Source organism: Anastrepha obliqua, chromosome 2, assembly GCF_027943255.1.
Source record: "Anastrepha obliqua isolate idAnaObli1 chromosome 2, idAnaObli1_1.0, whole genome shotgun sequence".
In the NCBI taxonomy this organism is placed as follows: Eukaryota; Metazoa; Arthropoda; class Insecta; order Diptera; family Tephritidae; genus Anastrepha; species Anastrepha obliqua.
This window is the reverse complement of record NC_072893.1, coordinates 693012-710256: the sequence shown is the minus strand read 5'-3', so window position 1 is coordinate 710256 and position 17245 is coordinate 693012. Positions and strand designations below refer to the sequence as shown.

At 38.0% G+C, this 17245-nt stretch overlaps 2 protein-coding genes and 1 long non-coding RNA gene across 3 annotated transcripts in view; 1 reads left to right on the top strand and 2 right to left on the bottom strand.

The window, feature by feature from the left end:
* Positions 1–10260, bottom strand: part of LOC129239340 (uncharacterized) — a 41089-nt gene extending 30829 nt beyond the window's left edge. Inside the window, exon 1 of the mRNA XM_054874779.1 lies at positions 10084–10260. The gene's annotated coding sequence lies outside the window, so the exon portion shown is untranslated. The remainder of the gene's footprint in view (positions 1–10083) is intronic.
* Positions 10261–12862: 2602 nt separating this feature from the next.
* Positions 12863–13971, top strand: LOC129239341 (GATA zinc finger domain-containing protein 1). The gene is made up of 3 exons (XM_054874786.1): positions 12863–13426; positions 13478–13664; positions 13753–13971. Exons 1-3 carry the CDS (start codon positions 12962–12964, stop codon positions 13929–13931), a joined length of 831 nt encoding a protein of 276 aa, XP_054730761.1. The 5' UTR covers positions 12863–12961; the 3' UTR covers positions 13932–13971.
* A 1466-nt stretch (positions 13972–15437) lies between these two features.
* Positions 15438–15912, bottom strand: LOC129239342 (uncharacterized). The gene is made up of 2 exons (XR_008581835.1): positions 15726–15912; positions 15438–15637 (listed from the first exon to the last, which is right to left on the bottom strand). It is a non-coding gene; the product is annotated as an uncharacterized LOC129239342 (long non-coding RNA).
* Between the last annotated feature and the right edge of the window lie 1333 nt (positions 15913–17245).

The window sequence follows — 17245 nt, the reverse complement described above, 5'->3', positions numbered from 1 at the left end:
TCATTTCTAAAAGAACTCATAGTATATGTATGTATGTATGTAGATCGTATAGATATATACTATATGCATCTTTTGTTTGCCCTAACATTAATCCAAATTCTTTTTCTTTTTGTGATCTTTTCTAAAAAAAAAATAAATAATTGGCGCGTGCACTTCTGTTAGGTGCTTGGCCGAGCTCCTCCTCCTATTTGTGGTGTGCGTGTTGATGTTGTTACACAAATGGAGGGACCTACAGTTTCAAGCCGACTCTGAACGGTAGATATTTTTTATGAGGAGCTTTTTCATGGCAAAAATACACTCGGAGTTTTGCCATTGCCTGCTGAGGGGCGACCGCTACTAGAAAAAACTTTTTCTTCATTTTGGTGTTTCACTGAGATTTAAACCTAAGTTCTCTCTAATTTCCGAATGATACTCACGCACCAACCATTCGGCTACGAACAGCATAAAGTATCTAACTTAAAATTAGTTATGCACATAGAATAATTTCAAGATCTAAATAAGTGAGTTCAAAAGGTTCAAAAAGCTGCCCTGCCAAAAAAGTCAAGCAATAGGAGCATTAGATGGATAATTATCCCAAACGAGCGGAAGTATGCTCCGAAGGGAACGTTGTGACAAATATAGGCAATCAATTGCACTATGATGAAAGTCTTACGATAGACATAAGGAATTTAAGGTGCATTTGAGCAATAGAAGAGAAACACATGAGGATACAGAATCACCAAAATTTTAAGAGCGAATTCAAAAAAACTTTTGTTAGAAACGATCACTGACGTAAATTAAGAACTTAGCAAAAGAAAAACGCCGGAAAAATTTTCTTTGAAGGAGTCATGCTTTAGTAGTCTACGAAGAAATGAAAAAAAAGGTACAGAAGCTAAAGGTGCCACCTTCCAAAAACCGCAATTTATTTTTCGCAATTTTGACAACGTATTGTCGTCACGAGTTGGAACAATTCAGAACACAACAAACAAAAGGAAGATAAATCACTTGTTTGTAAACGTTTAGTGAATGGCTTGTTAATATTGTAATTTGAAGATTTGTGACTTTCCAATTAAGTAAACTAATGAAAACGAGGTGCCGCGTATTAAATTGGGAAAGCGCGAATTATGAAAATACTTCCAAATTCAGTTCTTTCGCGTTTTTATACCGACAACGCTGTGGAAAGAAAGTATGTGTATGTGAAAATTTCTTGTGTTCGACAGTTTGTATTGCTTTCGCTTACTCTTCCTATTTTCAAACTAGGAACTCCCCTTCCTTTTGTTGTATTTTATCATCCTTATCATCGTTGGTTTGAAATAGGTTTGACAAGCCAATTGACTAGTTTATTTAGCACTTAACATAAAGCGAATTCATAGAAGGTGAGTTCGCTAGAGTAACAACTAAATATAGGGATGATAGAAGCCAAGATTTGGCCACCCGAAGCAAAATTTGAAATAACTTTGGCTCTACGTCACGGGTGTCTTGTTAGTAGAATTGTGCCCGTTTATTTCACACGTATTGGTATGTTCTTCCAATCAGTCGTTGTTCAAAAATAACTAACTAACTCTTTTATTTTTAGGTTAATGGAAAAGTGTCTCGATTTATTAACTTCGCTTTTTTATGTTAAAGAATGGAAATTTTTGTTAATTTATTGTAATAAGAGAAATGTTCAAAATAAAACTGAATCAACACAATTTTCAATCAACTTTATGGACTTCAGTGGCCAAAGAGACAAAACCATTGCTATGGTTTTTGTGCAGAACTTGATGGCTCGGTTTTGGGGGACCTATTGAGTTACATTCTCTTCTTCTTCTTAATTGGCGCTATAACCGCTTACGCGATTTTGGCCGAGTTTAACAAAGCGCGCCAGTCGTTTCTTTCTCGTGCTAACCAGCGCCAGTTGGACACACCAAGTGAAGCCAAGTCCTTCTCCACCTGATCTTTCCAACGCAGTGGAGGCCGCCCTCTTCCTCTGCTACCACCAGCTGGTACCGCATCGAATACTTTCAAAGCCGGAGCGTTTGTATCCATTCGGACGACATGACCCAGCCAACGTAGCCGCTGGATCTTTATTCGCTGCGCTATGTCTATGTCGTCGTAAAGCTCATACAGCTCATCGTTCCATCGTCTGCGATATTCGCCGTTGCCAACGTGCAAAGGTCCAAAAATCTTACGCAGAATCTTTCTCTCGAACACTCCAAGCGTCGCTTCATCGGATGTTGTCATCGTCCAAGCTTCTGCGCCATACGTTAGGACGGGCATGATGAGAGTCTTGTAGAGTGTTAGTTTTGTTCGTCGAGAGAGGACTTTACTACTCAATTGCCTACTTAGTCCAAAGTAGCACTTGTTGGCAAGAGAGATTCTACGTTGGATTTCAAGGCTGACATTGTTATCGGTGTTAATGCTGGTTCCTAAATAGACGAAGTCTTTTACAACCTCGAAATTATAACTGTCTACAGTGACGTGGGTGCCGATACGCGAGTGCGCCGACTGTTTGTTTGAAGACAGGAGGTACTTCGTTTTGTCCTCGTTCACCACCAGACCCATTCGCTTTGCCTCTTTATCCAGTTTGGAGAAGGCAGAACTAACAGCGCGGTTGTTAAGGCCGATGATGTCAATATCATCGGCATACGCCAGCAATTGTACGCTCTTATAAAAAATTGTGCCCGAGCGATTAAGTTCTGCGGCTCGTACGATGCTCTCCAACATCAGGTTAAAGAAGTCACACGACAGCGAGTCACCCTGTCTGAAACCTCGTTTGGTATCAAACGGCTCGGAGAGGTCCTTCCCAATTCTGACGGCGCTGCTGGTGTTCAGCAACGTCATCTTACATAGCCGTATTAGTTTTGCGGGGATACCAAATTCAGACATCGCGGCATACAGGTAACTCCTTTCCGTACTGTCGAATGCAGCTTTGAAGTCGACGAAAAGATGGTGTGTGTCGATTCTCCTTTCATGGGTCTTTTCCAAGATTTGGCGTATTGAGAATATTTGGTCGATGGTAGACTTTCCAGGTCTGAAGCCACACTGATAAGGTCCAATCAGTTGGTTGACGGTGGGCTTCAGCCTTTCACACAATACGCTCGCTAGAACCTTATAGGCGATATTTAGAAGACTAATCCCGCGGTAATTGGCACAAATTGCAGGATCACCCTTCTTATGGATTGGGCAGAGCACACTTAAATTCCAATCGGCAGGCATGCTTTCATCCGACCATATTTTGCATAGGAGCTGATGCATGCACCTTACCAGCTCCTCGCCGCCATGTTTGAATAGCTCAGCCGGCAGTCCGTCGGCGCCCGCGGCTTTGTTGTTCTTTAGCCGCGTTATCGCTATTCTCACCTCGTCATGATCGGGTAGCGGAACGACAATTCCGTCGTGAACGATTGGGGTATCGGGATCTTCACTTTCTCGGTGACATGCGCAGCTGTCACTGTTTAATAGGTTCGAGAAGTGTTCTCTCCATAATCTAAGATTGCTCTGTACGTCAGTCACCAGTTCGCCGTCTTTGTTCTTACAGGAAAACGCCCCGGTCTTGAAACCTTCTGTAAGCCGCCGAACTTTCTGGTAGAATTTTCGGGCGTTGTTCCTGTTGGCCAGCATCTCAAGCTCTTCGCACTCACGTATTTCGGCCTCTCGTTTCTTCTTTCGGATAATACGTCTCTCTTCCTTTTTCAGCTCTCTGTAGCGATCCCACATGGCTCGCGTTGCGCCCGATCGCAGCGTGGCTCTATAGGCGGCATCCTTTCTTTCTGCGGCAGCATGACATTCCTCGTCGTACCAGTTGTTTTTTCGGGCTCGCCGGAATCCGATTTCTTCTTCGGCGGCGGTACGTAGAGAACGAGAAATGTTGCTCCATTGTTCGTGGATGCCGGTTTGTTGGGCAGTACTCTCTGAGAGCAGGAGTGAGAGTCGAGTGGCGAATCTTCTGGCTGTCTGTTGTGATTGCAGCTTTTCGATGCCGAACATTCTTTGCGTAGGTAGATGCACGTTTTTTGCTGCACAGAGGCGTATGCGCAGTTTGGCTGCAACAAGGTAGTGATCCGAGTCAATGTTGGGTCCTCGGATCGTACGTACATCTAATACACTAGAAGCGTGTCTTCCATCTATCACAACATGATCGATCTGGTTTCATGTTTTTCGATCAGGAGACAGCCAGGTGGCTTGGTGAATCTTCTTATGCTGGAATCTGGTGCTGCAGACTACCATGTTTCGGGCCCCGGCGAAGTCGATCAGCCTCTGTCCGTTACCGGATGTTTCGTTGTGCAGGCTGAATTTTCCGACTGTTGGACCAAAAATTCCCTCCTTGCCCACCCTGGCGTTGAAGTCGCCAAGCACGATTTTTATGTCGTGGCGGGGGCAGCGCTCATAGGAACGTTCCAGGCGCTCATAGAAGGAATCTTTGGTCGCATCGTCCTTCTCTTCCGTCGGGGCGTGGGCGCAAATTAGCGATATGTTGAAAAATCTGGCTTTGATGCGGATTGTTGCGAGACGCTCGTCCACCGGAGTGAACGACAGTACTTGGCGACGAAGTCTCTCTCCCACAACAAATCCGACACCGAATTTGCGCTCCTTTACATGGCAGCTGTAGTAGACGTCGCAAGGTCCTATGGTTTTCTTTCCTTGCCCCGTCCATCGCATCTCTTGGATGGCAGTGATGTCAGCCTTTACTCTCACGAGGACATCAACCAGCCGGGCAGAGGCACCTTCCCCATTAAGGGACCGGACATTCCAGGTGCATGCCCTCAAATCGTATTCCTTAGTTCGTTTGCAGGGGTCGTCATCAGTATAGGGAGGTCTCATCCGAGGCTTTTTTAAAGTTTTCATTGGGGGGGATTTTTAAGTGGCGGGTCCCAAACCCAACGCACAACCAGCTATCCTGGAGTGTTTCGCCTTCTCACTTTAGCTCACTCCCGAACGGGTGTTCGGAAGCTACCCAGAGGATACGTGGGCTAATCCCGGCCGTTGTGAGCTGCTTGAACCATATGCAGAAGAATCGTCCTGGCCATTCCCAAGTGAATGGCGATCAGTAACTTTCCCCACTTGCGTGGACTTCTACACATGGAACCATCCTCCATTGAGTTACATTCAGACCAAGGAAAAAACTTCAAGTCCGCAGGATTTCAAGAGATGTGTTGTTTGATGGGGATTAAGCGAACACGTACAACACCCTTATACCCGCAACCGGATGAAATGGTTGAAAGATTCAGCCGTACTCCGGAAGAACACTAGCGAAAGTGGGAAAGTGCCAATGAAATTGAAACAAACATATCAAAAAATTCCTGTTGGCCTGTTCCTCAGCTGTAGATAAAACTAGCGGCCAATAGCCCCCAAAAACTTTGAAATTCAGGGGTTCCGGGTGACTTGGCGTTCGGAAGAAATGTCGCTCCTACAATGGTCAAAGGTAGTCAGTGGGAAACACTGCAGAGTATTATGGATGAATTGCACCAGCTTGTGGAAGAGGACGAGGCGAGGAAAGGAGGGCAACACCGAGATGCTCGTGATCGGTCAACACGCTTTGGGTTCTCATTCTTCTCAATGTTGTGGTTGGTTGTAAACTAAATACCAAAACAGTTGCAAACAACAGAGTTGCACATATCCATACACACAGTAAAATCATGCATACACACATAATCAGTATAAAGTATATGAAGAGCAAAAACCTCAAAAATTAAGATTTAAATAAAAATATCTAAAATAATGATAATAAATAATAAACAAAAATAGTAAAGGCGAAAAACATAGTTATAAAGAAATGAAACATTAAAATTTTTAAATATAACATAAAAAGAGGATAGCAAAAACAAATTTGTAAACCAACAAATTAACTTATTTAAAGCAAAATAAAAATAAAAATAACGATTAACGGTTAACGAAGGAAACGTTTATTTTATTTTTTTAGCTTAAAAAATATTGAACAAAGACATGTTCACTAAATATCACAAATTAATTCAAATTCAATTCAATTGTTTAATCTTTTGAAGAAAAATATCAAATATTTACATGTGTACCTACATAAGTATTTATATAAAACAAAATCAAGTCTTTAATATAATCACATTTGTACATATGTATGTATATGTAAAATGTATTTAACAAAGTGTGATGGAACAATTTTCCATTAACGTAAAAATGAACTATTTTCGGCAGTTATTTTTGGAGGCTTAATTCTAGCAGCTCGCCATTCCGTATATCAGCTGTTCATCTATGAAGGGATTGGCAATGCGCCAAGTACTCAACCGAGTTCCTGGGCGTGCTCTCACTTAAAATGAGAGAGATTCGTATATAGTCATCTATGATATATGTATATATGAATATACATCAAGAATATAGGAATATGAGATTGCGCCTTTCGAAGTGTCGTGACGTCACTACAGAAAATAAACAAACAAAAAGAAGAGAAATAAAGTAGCGGTTTTCGGAAGGTGCTACCTTCTATATTCTCTACTTGTGCACCATACATATACCTATACATTGTACTTAAAAGCTAAGATGCCGGCTATTTTCTGATTTACGAAATATAGGTACCAAAATACATACTGTATGCCGGCGTTTTTAATGTAAAACAGAAACTTAATATTCTTAAACTTAAAGGCATATTAATGCACATTTATGTACATACACCTTAGTTTGTGAACACACACGTACAATGAAATAATTATAAATGTATATACAGTACGTACATACATCCATATTTGTCTCTGCGGTCACTTACATATGTACATTTTCCACTCCAAATCCACAATAAACGTTGTGAATCTGACCTGTTCAATCCAAAGGTAATACGAAATGTAATACGTCTCTCCGCTCACGCCTTTTTTATATTTCGGCAATATTTCCACTGCCTTCTACTATACCATTCTTTACATGAATAGATAGCTTGAAAATATAGTATTATTTTTTAGCAAGTTGTTTTGTCTACTTCACGTTTTTTTAACAGTTTGCACAGTAATAATCAACTACTTTCGAACCAAACTGTGATTGAGCATTACAACTGCAAATGGATTGTTTCTGCTTTTACGTGTATATGTAATTTCCTTGTAGATACTACTTGAATATCTAAATACAAGAAGTAAGCGTATAAACCAGAAGTACATTTTATGTAAATTTCCGCCCACAAAGTATTGTTCTCAATGGGTTTTCTCTATCTCATCAGCAGAACAATGTACTGTAAAGAAAAGAGCGGAAAAGCAGAAGCAATGAAACGAGGTGAAGTAGAATAAAATCACGAATGACCGGCTTACGTCTTAATAAATATGTATGTATATAAATATATTTAGGTAAGTATCCCTACAAGAATTGGATAATGGAAACTAATACATGCAACATTTTATTACAAATGCATATGCCAATGCTTTAATATTTTCGCTAGCGCAATAGAGAGCATACGGCTCTATTTTTTACATTTAATAAATTTATATACAAGAGTGCAACAATGCAAAACTCAAAATTTATAATTGCTTTATGCAGCCTAGAGGCGCACATATGCGCCGAGTATTTTAAATTGATGTATGTATGTACATACATACTACTGTGTCCAAAAAATAAGGTGACATTTGATTTTAAACTGCGCGCTTTGAAGGATTAGGAGAATTCTTTTTTTTTTTAGGTTGGTAGTACTGTGAGTGACATCTATGTCAAATTTCATGTGAAATATTCATTTACTGTTTGAGATACGCGTCGTTTTGTGAGCTGCTAAAAGTGAGTTTCTCGTTTTTTGCAATGTCGAAATTTGTTGAGCAAAGAATTTGCATTAAATTTTGTTTGCGGAATCAATTTTCGGATACGTTGAGGATGATGCAGAAAGCCTTTGGTGATGAGGCTATGTCTAAAAAAAATGTTTACAAGTGGTATAGTGAGTTCCAAGCCGGTCGTGAACGTGTCGAAGACGAAGAGCGTCCTGGGCGACCATCAACCTCAACTGACGAAGCTCACGTCCAACAAATCAAAGATTTGGTGTTGAAAAACCGTCGATTAACGATTAGAGACCTTGCTGATGATGTTGGCATATCGAAAGGCTCAGTCAATACCATTTTGAAGGATGTTTTGGGCCTCAAGCGCGTCAAATCTCGACTGGTACCGAAAACATTGAATTTTTTGGACTCGTAATTCGTGATCATTTCATCAAAAACTCAACCCATATCGTTCCGCAACCACCGTATTCACCTGATCTGGCACCGTGCGACTTCTGGCTGTTCAGCAGGCTCAAAAGACCGCTCCGGGACACCGTTTTGACACGATAGAGGAGATTCAAGCCGCAACGAAGACGGAACTGAAGGCCATCCCGGAAAGTGACTACAACCAGTGTTTCGAAAATTGGAAAAAACGTTGGCATAAGTGCATTGTGTCGGGAGGGGATTACTTTGAAGGGGATGAAATTGATTTGGAAGAATAAATAAAGAATTTTCAAAATAAATACAATGTCACCTTATTTTTTGGACACAGTATTATATAGATATTCGACACACTTATGACTGTCCATTTCTGGGAAGAATTATTACAAACTAAATCTTTTAGATCGCTTATAAGTCAGAAATAACGAAGCGGCACAAATTAATACATAATTGTAAGATGGTCATCCGAAAGGTGGAGCACTCAGTTTGTCGGATAATGGGCGAAATTCGTATTGCATCCAAAGAAGAAATAACCAACATACTGCTGCAAGAGTTCGAATAATATTAAAAATATGGGACAATTCATTGTTCATAAAATATAAAATAGAATTGTTTGTTTGGTTACATAACTGTGACTAAAAATTACATTAATTGTGATGTGTCATATGTGATGAATATTTACTTCATCTTTGACTACAATGAAGGTTAGACTGAGCAGCACAGTTATATGCTTAATTTGTTGGTAAAATCCATAAGTTGGAGCAAAATGCAAATGTCGCCATCAACTTTTTAAATTTGGCACTAAGAATGTGATAGAAGCTTTGCCCTGAGTTGTCGAATATTTGTATCAACAGTGACTCATATGATCGTCTTTTTCTTGCATTTGTATAGTAAGAAAGTTTTGGATGTATTAGTTTCCATAATGCAATTTTTTTCAGGTACTTTCTGGGCCTACGTGCACGGGTATGGCAGAAAAGTGGGAGTTCCCCCAATTAAAAACCCAAAAGTGCTTGCTTTGTTTTGCATTGATTTACTTTGAAAGCTTCTTTTGCTATGTATACTTTGTAGCTTTGAACACTACCTGAATCATAGTACCTACGATAACAGGAAATAACGAAGCGACGAAAGAAATTTAAATGTCAAAGGCCTACATTGCGTTATCCAAAATGTTAACGCGTTTCAAGCGAATGAAACAAAGCTGCTATTTGGCTAACTTTCATACATTCGTTCAGTCTAACGGTATACAGAATACTAAAGGTGGTGCCATCCCGAAACCGCCCTCCATTTTTCGCGATTTTGATAACCAGCTGGCATAATCACTTGAAATAAGCAAATCAAACAAATATTTCGCAGAGTGTCATACCTACTAACTACAGTACTTCTCGCTGATAAAAACCTCGGTTGTAAGGATTTTCCGCTTATAAGCACTAGAAAATTTGGTAAAAAATTTCACCATTTTTCACCTTTTTTTAAATTACTATTTAACGAATTCGTACATAGTACAACAAGTATACATAGTATAGAACCCATTACCGAACAAAAGTTAATTTTAACTGTTTATTGATTGCACTTGAATTTGTGACACATACTTACAGTATTATTTTAAATAAATGAAATCCCAATTGGTTTTTGTTTCATATGGAAGATGATTTAATTTAATAGAAGTAGTCGTTGGTTTCGGTCAATTAGATGCACCAGTATTGCTTATAACCGAGGATTTGGATATTTGTATGTATGCATAGTCAATGCTCAAAAGCACAAGTTTCATATAAGTACTTCCCGCTTTAAGAATCTCGTGCATTTTATACTGGAAAATACTGTATACATATAATTAATGCTTTCATTCATTCATACATGGAATTCCTAGATTGGTGTCGAACAATTTGAAAACTGGATCCAGCCATTTTATCGACCAAATGTTGCAATGTAAATTAATTAATTAAAAGTATAATATATAAAAGTGTATTAAATATATGCATTTCAATGTACATACCTACATACATGCCATGTTTCATATTATCTTCGCTATTCAGCTTATCCCAATCGAAAACAACTACTTCACTGATTTCTGTCCATAGTTTTTCTTTAAGTTTATATTAGCAATTTCTTTTAAGAGTTTTTGTAAAATGTCGATCTTTTTCATCTACTTCTATCAATTTTGTAATTGAGTTTTCCAGTTACAGAATATTTTCAGATTTGTTTACACGCACTTACAGTATTGTCACAAGAATTTTTCAAAAAAGTTACCAAACCAGAAACTATTAAAAATTTTTATGATCACAAATTCATTTACAGGATCCGGCACTCGAAGTGTAACGAAATAAAAAGGCCATACATTTAATTTGGAAAATTCCTTTTTTTTCAATTCAAAGTAAAAAATGTGTGAAAATAATACAAAATTAAGAATAAATTTACTTTTGCTCGATATGACCACCTTTTGCCTTGAGTATGCCCTTGAGACGGTCCAGAAACGAATTGCAAGCTGCGCATACGTGACTTGCAGGTATTTTGGCCCACTCGCGGACAATGGCTTTTTTCAGCGCCTCGAGACTGGTGAATCTTTCGAACCTTGCTCTCCAAAATGGCCCAAAGAGAATAATCCATCATATTTGCATCTGGTTAATTTGAGAGCCATTGTGTGGACGTTATGAATAACGGAGCCATGTTTTTTAGCCATTCTTGGTTCACTCGAGATTTGTGGGACGGTGCCGAGTCCTGTTGCAATGCCCATGGTCTGCCACCAAAATGTTTGTCTACCCACGGCAGAATTTTGAATTTATATTGACGTCAGACTCGATGAAAACGATTGGAGAGCGCCCATCTGCGATTACAGTGGCCCAAACGTGATGACAGTTTCAGTTCCATGTTCAAGTAAAAATATTGAGACCATATTATTTTTATTTATATTTCAATATATTGCTCCTACAAACATTCATCATTAATAAATATTTTCAAGAATTTCTTTTCGTTCATTATGCTTATGTTAAGTCTTATCCAACAAAATCCTTACAGCCACTGGATAAGATTAAAAAATAAAAGACAAATGAAGATTAATCAATTAACATTTTCTTTAAGCGAAGAAACTATGGCAGTAGTGTGCATACCGACCAAGCCGGCTCTATGTAGCGACCACAGTTTTTGTATTAGAAATGTCAAGGGAAAGAGAATAGAATAATGGAATAATTGGCAAACAGATAAAATTAATTTGTCGCGCATTCACCACACAACAACAATTTTCCGTCGTTTCGTTTCACTGGCATTTCTAAATTGAAGGCGAAGTGAAGAAGAAGAAACCAAATACTTTAATAACACTCCCTTCTATGTATAGATGCGCCTTAATACAGACACCTTGTACAAAAATTCAAGTAAAAAACACACTCTTCTTCTTTCTGTTTTTAGACCGACACCCTTGATGTGAGTTTGACAGGCAGTCAAGTATGTGGTGGTGTGAGTTCTTAGTCTTTTCGCTTGAGCGTATTGGCGGGGTTGTTATACCAAATTTTTATGGTAACGTTAGAAACAATAGGATATCCACAACAATCAACAAATAATATCTTTGACTTGGAAAATTTATAATAGCAAATCTTTTTAATATATTTCTTAACTATAATAATGCTTCTTATGAGAAACTAGCTGTACCCGGCGCGCGTTGCTACGCCAACAACTAAAATAGATTTAAGAAAAATAACTTTAAAGAAAAATCAGTACACAAATATTCAGTTCATTTTAACCATTTTTTTGATTTTGTTTATTTCGAAAAAATTGGACCTTGCAAAGTTTAGCTTAAAATAGATGTTTATTGAAGTGCTGTGGGATACATAATGTTTCTTGTCTATGAACATGTCATATTCGTTTCCTCTGTGTAAAAATCCATGGTCATACTAATTTTTATGACCATCGGTTCAACGGGGCAGAAGTTGCTACTCTGCAGCGCCACCTGGCGAGTGGCATCAATGGCCATATTCTAAAAACCTTCTCCGTGGAAAAATACATATATATACCAACTTTTATAATAATCGGTCCAGTAGTTTTTGAGTTCATCGATGACATAAAGACACAAACATTCATTCTTATATATAAAGATATCTGAATGTTTACGTCATTGTTTTAAATTTTTTGATTCGATTTTTGTGTAACCATGTTACATAAAATTGCGTTTTGGATGTGTGGGTATTTTTTGGCAATCAGCTGCAAGTGTTTTTACTTATGGATGTGTACCAAGAATGATAAAGTAAGAAATTGCACCTTCCGAAGTCACTGTGTCGCCAGAGCCCATGAATAAACAAACGAAAGGAAGGGGAATTACTTGTTTGTGAAGGGGAAGAGTAGGCGAAAGCAACGGAAACCACCACACGCACAATTTCTAGAAACGGGACCTTCCGCATAAAAATGCAAACAAACGGCATTTGGAGGCTTTATATTAATTTCAACTTTCACGGCACTTCGTTTGCATTAGTTTGTTTAGTTAAAATCTCACAAATCACAATATTAGCCAGCCATTCACTGAATTTTCACAAACATGTAATTTCCCCTACTTGTGTTTGCTTTATTCGTTTGTTTTGTATTGGAAAGCGAACTGACGCCAAACTTGTCAAAATCGCAAGAAACAAAGTAACTGTTTTGGGAAGGCACCACCTATGGTACTCAATTGGACTTGAACAAAATCGCGAAGAATAAAGTAGCGGTTTTCAGAAGGCGCCCCCTCAGGTATTAAATTCGCCTTGAGTGGTGTAAACAAATATTAGCTGCGCATATCGATTAATCCACACCTTCATTACAATTTTTGTAGGACGAACTATATAGAATACATCTGGCGACTTCGTCCAATAATTCACGATATAAATTTATTTGCGTAGAACAACTTGAACAAAATGCCTAATAAAAGTGAGCCTAAATGTATTGAGTGCCAAAAAACAGAAACTCTTCTTTGGAGGCAAACTGAGAATGGAGAAGGTGAAATTTGCCAAGACTGTTACCAGCAAAAGGATACAAAATGTTTGTTTGAAATCAATGCTTCTTCTATTGATTTCGATAAAACAAATGAGGAATTTAAAAATAAATCACAGAAAGATGTAAAAGACCCTAATGAAGGTAGGCTTGTTACCACCGCAGAAGAAAAAAAGCTTCGTAAAAGTACCAGATCTACTCGGTTTAAAGCAAAAGGGTCAAATTCATCCAGCAATAACACTCTGCCCAATTGTAATGTCCAGAGCAATACAAACAATGCTAAAGTTCAGAGCAAGGGACGTAGCAGACGTAACATCTTCAAAAAAATACCATTCAAAACACCAGTAGCCCAAGCCACTACACATGTTGTAGATAGTTTATTTTACAAAGTATTTTAGATAAAAAGAAAATTGTCGGAGAATATAACAATCGTATTTTAGGGATCTTATCTGCAAGTTGGCGATATTGTGTCTTTAATGGATGATAAGCACAACATATACTATGCCCAGATTCGAGGCCTTTTAGTTGACAACTACTGCGAAAAGTCTGCATTTCTCACCTGGCTAATTCCGACGCAAGCTAGTCCGGACCCGCATGATGGATTCGATCCGGCCTCGTATTTAATAGGTATGTTTAAACTTAATTTCAAGAAGCTTTCCTGGAACTGAATTCTATGTTTTCAAAAAATCGATATATTGGTTTTAAATTCTTTCAGGACCAGACGAAGAGATTTCCCGAAAACTTTCCGCCCTACAGTTCATAATGCATGCACCAAGCAATTACTATTTTGATCGAACCACACCTTTTCCACTACCAGATGCTATGGAACCCGATGGGAAGGCGAGAGGTTTCATCTGGACTACGCTTCCCGAATTTGAACGAAAAGTGAAATAACACTTCAAAAAGACGGTTAGATTAAATGGTTAAAACACAACATTAGATAATTTTTATAATTCACCGCAAAATTATTTAACGGTCATCTGGGAATTTCGTTCCAACATTACATTTCTAGCATCTTCATGAGTAGCTGCAAGCGTATTATGTATGATCAAAACCCTAAAAAATACAATAAATTGTAGAATTTATAAGGGTCTTTCAAAAAACCCGCCTTGGTATTGGTTTTAAAGGTAAAACTGAGCATATACACAATTGTAGTACACCATGCAGTCAACCGCAGTCAAACTTAGATGGAAAGCGAGAAAGCCGTTAAACTAAATCGAACCATCTCTAAGGAGTGTAAACTGGTTCCCACAACTGAATACCACACGGTCTCCGTATAGCAAATTGAACGGAAAAATATCAACTTGATGGTAAGAGGAAATGTAACTGATATGGTCAATCCCATGTGCTTATCATAGACGCAAGGGCGACCAACTCGACCAGACTTGGTAAACGGTAATGTGGAACTGTTGGTTGACTACAGGTTCATACAGCTACAGGAGAGAAAGCAATGATTTGCGGAAATGTAACTTGAAAGGTTGTTATTGAAGCTTTTTCAGGTGTTCACACATTTTTACTAACTGAAATCATAAATCAAAAAAAATACCAGTCTAACGGTTAGACGCGATAGAAGTGAAACCTTCCGTAAAACAAACTGAGAGAGAATGAGACGAAAGCAGCATTAGAAGCGGGATAATTATAGGTTCATTATAATATTGCTATAAAGTTCATATTTTATTTTCTTCATTTTATCATTATTCATCCTCAATGTTTTCAATTTCAACAAATGATACGAGTGGCTTATGATAGCTAAAATATGATACAAATGCTTTGGTTTCGATGTTGTCAACATATCTTTGAAATACCGCGTCAATTGCTGTTTTTGATCGTGTTGTCGATTCAGTGCGATTGTTACACATTTTTAAATTGAATGTTGTATTGAGAAAGTCAATTAAAGGAACCGCTGTGTCCAATGCAAAATTTACGTTAAAATTGCCACTTAAAATCATTGGAACTTTATCGTAATCTTTTCTAAGTATCCGCGATACTTTTGGTGTATACTTTATTAAACCAAAGCAAGTAATAGGCAGTGTAGTATACATACTACAATACTCACTATACTAGCGTGGCTCAGCAGGACGCAGTCACACACATGTACGTATATCAACATATAACGCTTCGTAGTGTCGCTTTTTCGTTTCATCGAGTCTCAAATCACTCCCAACGATTCTAAAGAAGTTTTCACTTCAAAAATAGTTGGTGTATACTATGGGTATGTTCAACAATGCATTATAATGCGCAACATACCATTTCAGAGTGAGCAGTGCGTTCAAAAATGCAAATATGGCAGTACTGCAAATGCAACGCGTTCTTAAACGTCATTTTTGTATCAAAAGTCGTGTATTATTTGCAGCAAAAATTTTCACACTGCCAATAAATACGCTAGTACAATGTCTGATGAAAAGTGGGTATTTAATTATTTATTTTAGCTTTTAATACAAAAATTGATGAAAAATACGATATTTAAACTTTATTTTATTATACTTTTCTTGGTTTTAGTGATTACTTTAGTACATCGGAGATAGAATTACTGCTCAGAGTCCGACTGAGCATGGAGAACGAGTTCACGTCGGGAAGGAGGAAAAAGGGCGTGCTCTGGGCTAAGGTCGTAGATGAAATAAAAAAAGTTAATAAAGATTTAAAAATAGATAGAAACATCGCCCAGCGAAAATTTTCTAATTTACTCACCACATATAAGCGAATAAAAAAAAGATATTAAACTTTTGACAAGATATGTCCTTCTTTTAAGCTTTACACGGTTTTTTTTTTTTTTCTTAAATTTAATAAAAGACTATCGGTTTTTTCCTCACATACATCGTCCATGACCAAACTTAGTAACAATTCCATTTTACTGCACAGCGCGTTCATAAATGCAACAAATCTATTTGCAATTTTTTAACAAATCTATCAGTTGCATGAATTGTCACATTGACAGTGCTGCCAGCGCTGCAAGTACTGCGCATTATAATGCGTTTCTGAACATAGCCTATATTTCATACTGTTTTATGGTCTTACTTTGGATTTGAGTAAAACGGTTTTGTTGTTGTTGTAGCAGCATAAACATTCCCCATACTTACATACGGAGAATGCTGCTGGAGTGACAGTCCTTGGCCGGATATAAATCCGGGTCGTTTCGGTAACGTAGAACCGACTGTCGTGGAAACGGTGTTGTTGTGTCAAAATATAGTGTGCAGTCCAGAAGGGTAACCAACCCTAAATTTCCATCAACGGATTCCGCCAAAATTTTAGGCAGCAACATGTCCGAACGCGGAAGGATACTGACGGGCAGGTAAGGAGACGGCGAACCTCTTGCGAAAAAACACTAGTGAGGACGGGGAAAAGACCCGAGGTTTACAGCAAGTGTACTAAATGAATTTAAGGCGTATCTACAGAAGGAGGTGTGATTAGAGTAGTAGATAAAACGTAATGACGAAAAGTTATTGTGTTGCGAATATGCGACAAACTAATTTTTTATATTTGTCATTTATTCCATTCTTCTATTCTCTTTCCCTTTACTCTGAGAACGTTAATGAATAGAGAAGTCTCACGAGCTACGAATATTGTGAATTGTCAAAAATGAAGTCTAACCGCCGCCGTGGTGTGGTGAAACTTTTAACAGAGCTGATTACGTGAATACATTAACGTTCTCTGTTAAGCATTCAGCAGAAACGATCTAAAAACAAAATATGAAAGTCAGATGATAGGAAAGAAATTGACAGAAAATATGAGAAATTACGATCGTTGTAAGACATAAAATATATAAGGAGAGGTGTATTTGCACAAGGAATTCAGCCGTAAGTTGAACGTGTACAAAGTGATAAGGCATTCAAAGAAAAAAGTTGCGTAGTCATTAGTTTAGAATTTTATGTGGCAATCCAGTGATCGTACTCAAAGGAATAATAATATTTATATATAAGTACTGTATATATACATATATATGTATAAGCAAAAATCCGCCGTTGACCTAACCTGCTGTTCTTTTGTACACCACACTGTTAACCCTAGATAATAACCATACCTTTTGACAACAACTCTGTGTTGCTGTGTAATAGATCATTATTTTTACGAGTGTAAAGAAAAACGTCAAAGTAAAAACTAAATAAAATGGATGTCGGCAAAGAAAATAGGTTTGTACACATAATTCTAATAAAATGTTTTTATGTATTACTTACTATGCATTCATATAACAGAAAAAAAGTGTGTGTCCT

What these genes read in the sequence shown, in the direction of transcription:
- LOC129239341 (XM_054874786.1), top strand. Translation starts at nt 12,962, where the DNA reads ATGCCTAATAAAAGTGAGCCTAAATGTATTGAGTGCCAAAAAACAGAA. An exon ending in TAGATAGTTTATTTTACAAA is followed by an intron (nt 13,427 to 13,477) that starts GTATTTTAGATA and finishes ATCGTATTTTAG; the next exon opens with GGATCTTATCTGCAAGTTGG. An exon ending in TCCGGCCTCGTATTTAATAG is followed by an intron (nt 13,665 to 13,752) that starts GTATGTTTAAAC and finishes AAATTCTTTCAG; the next exon opens with GACCAGACGAAGAGATTTCC.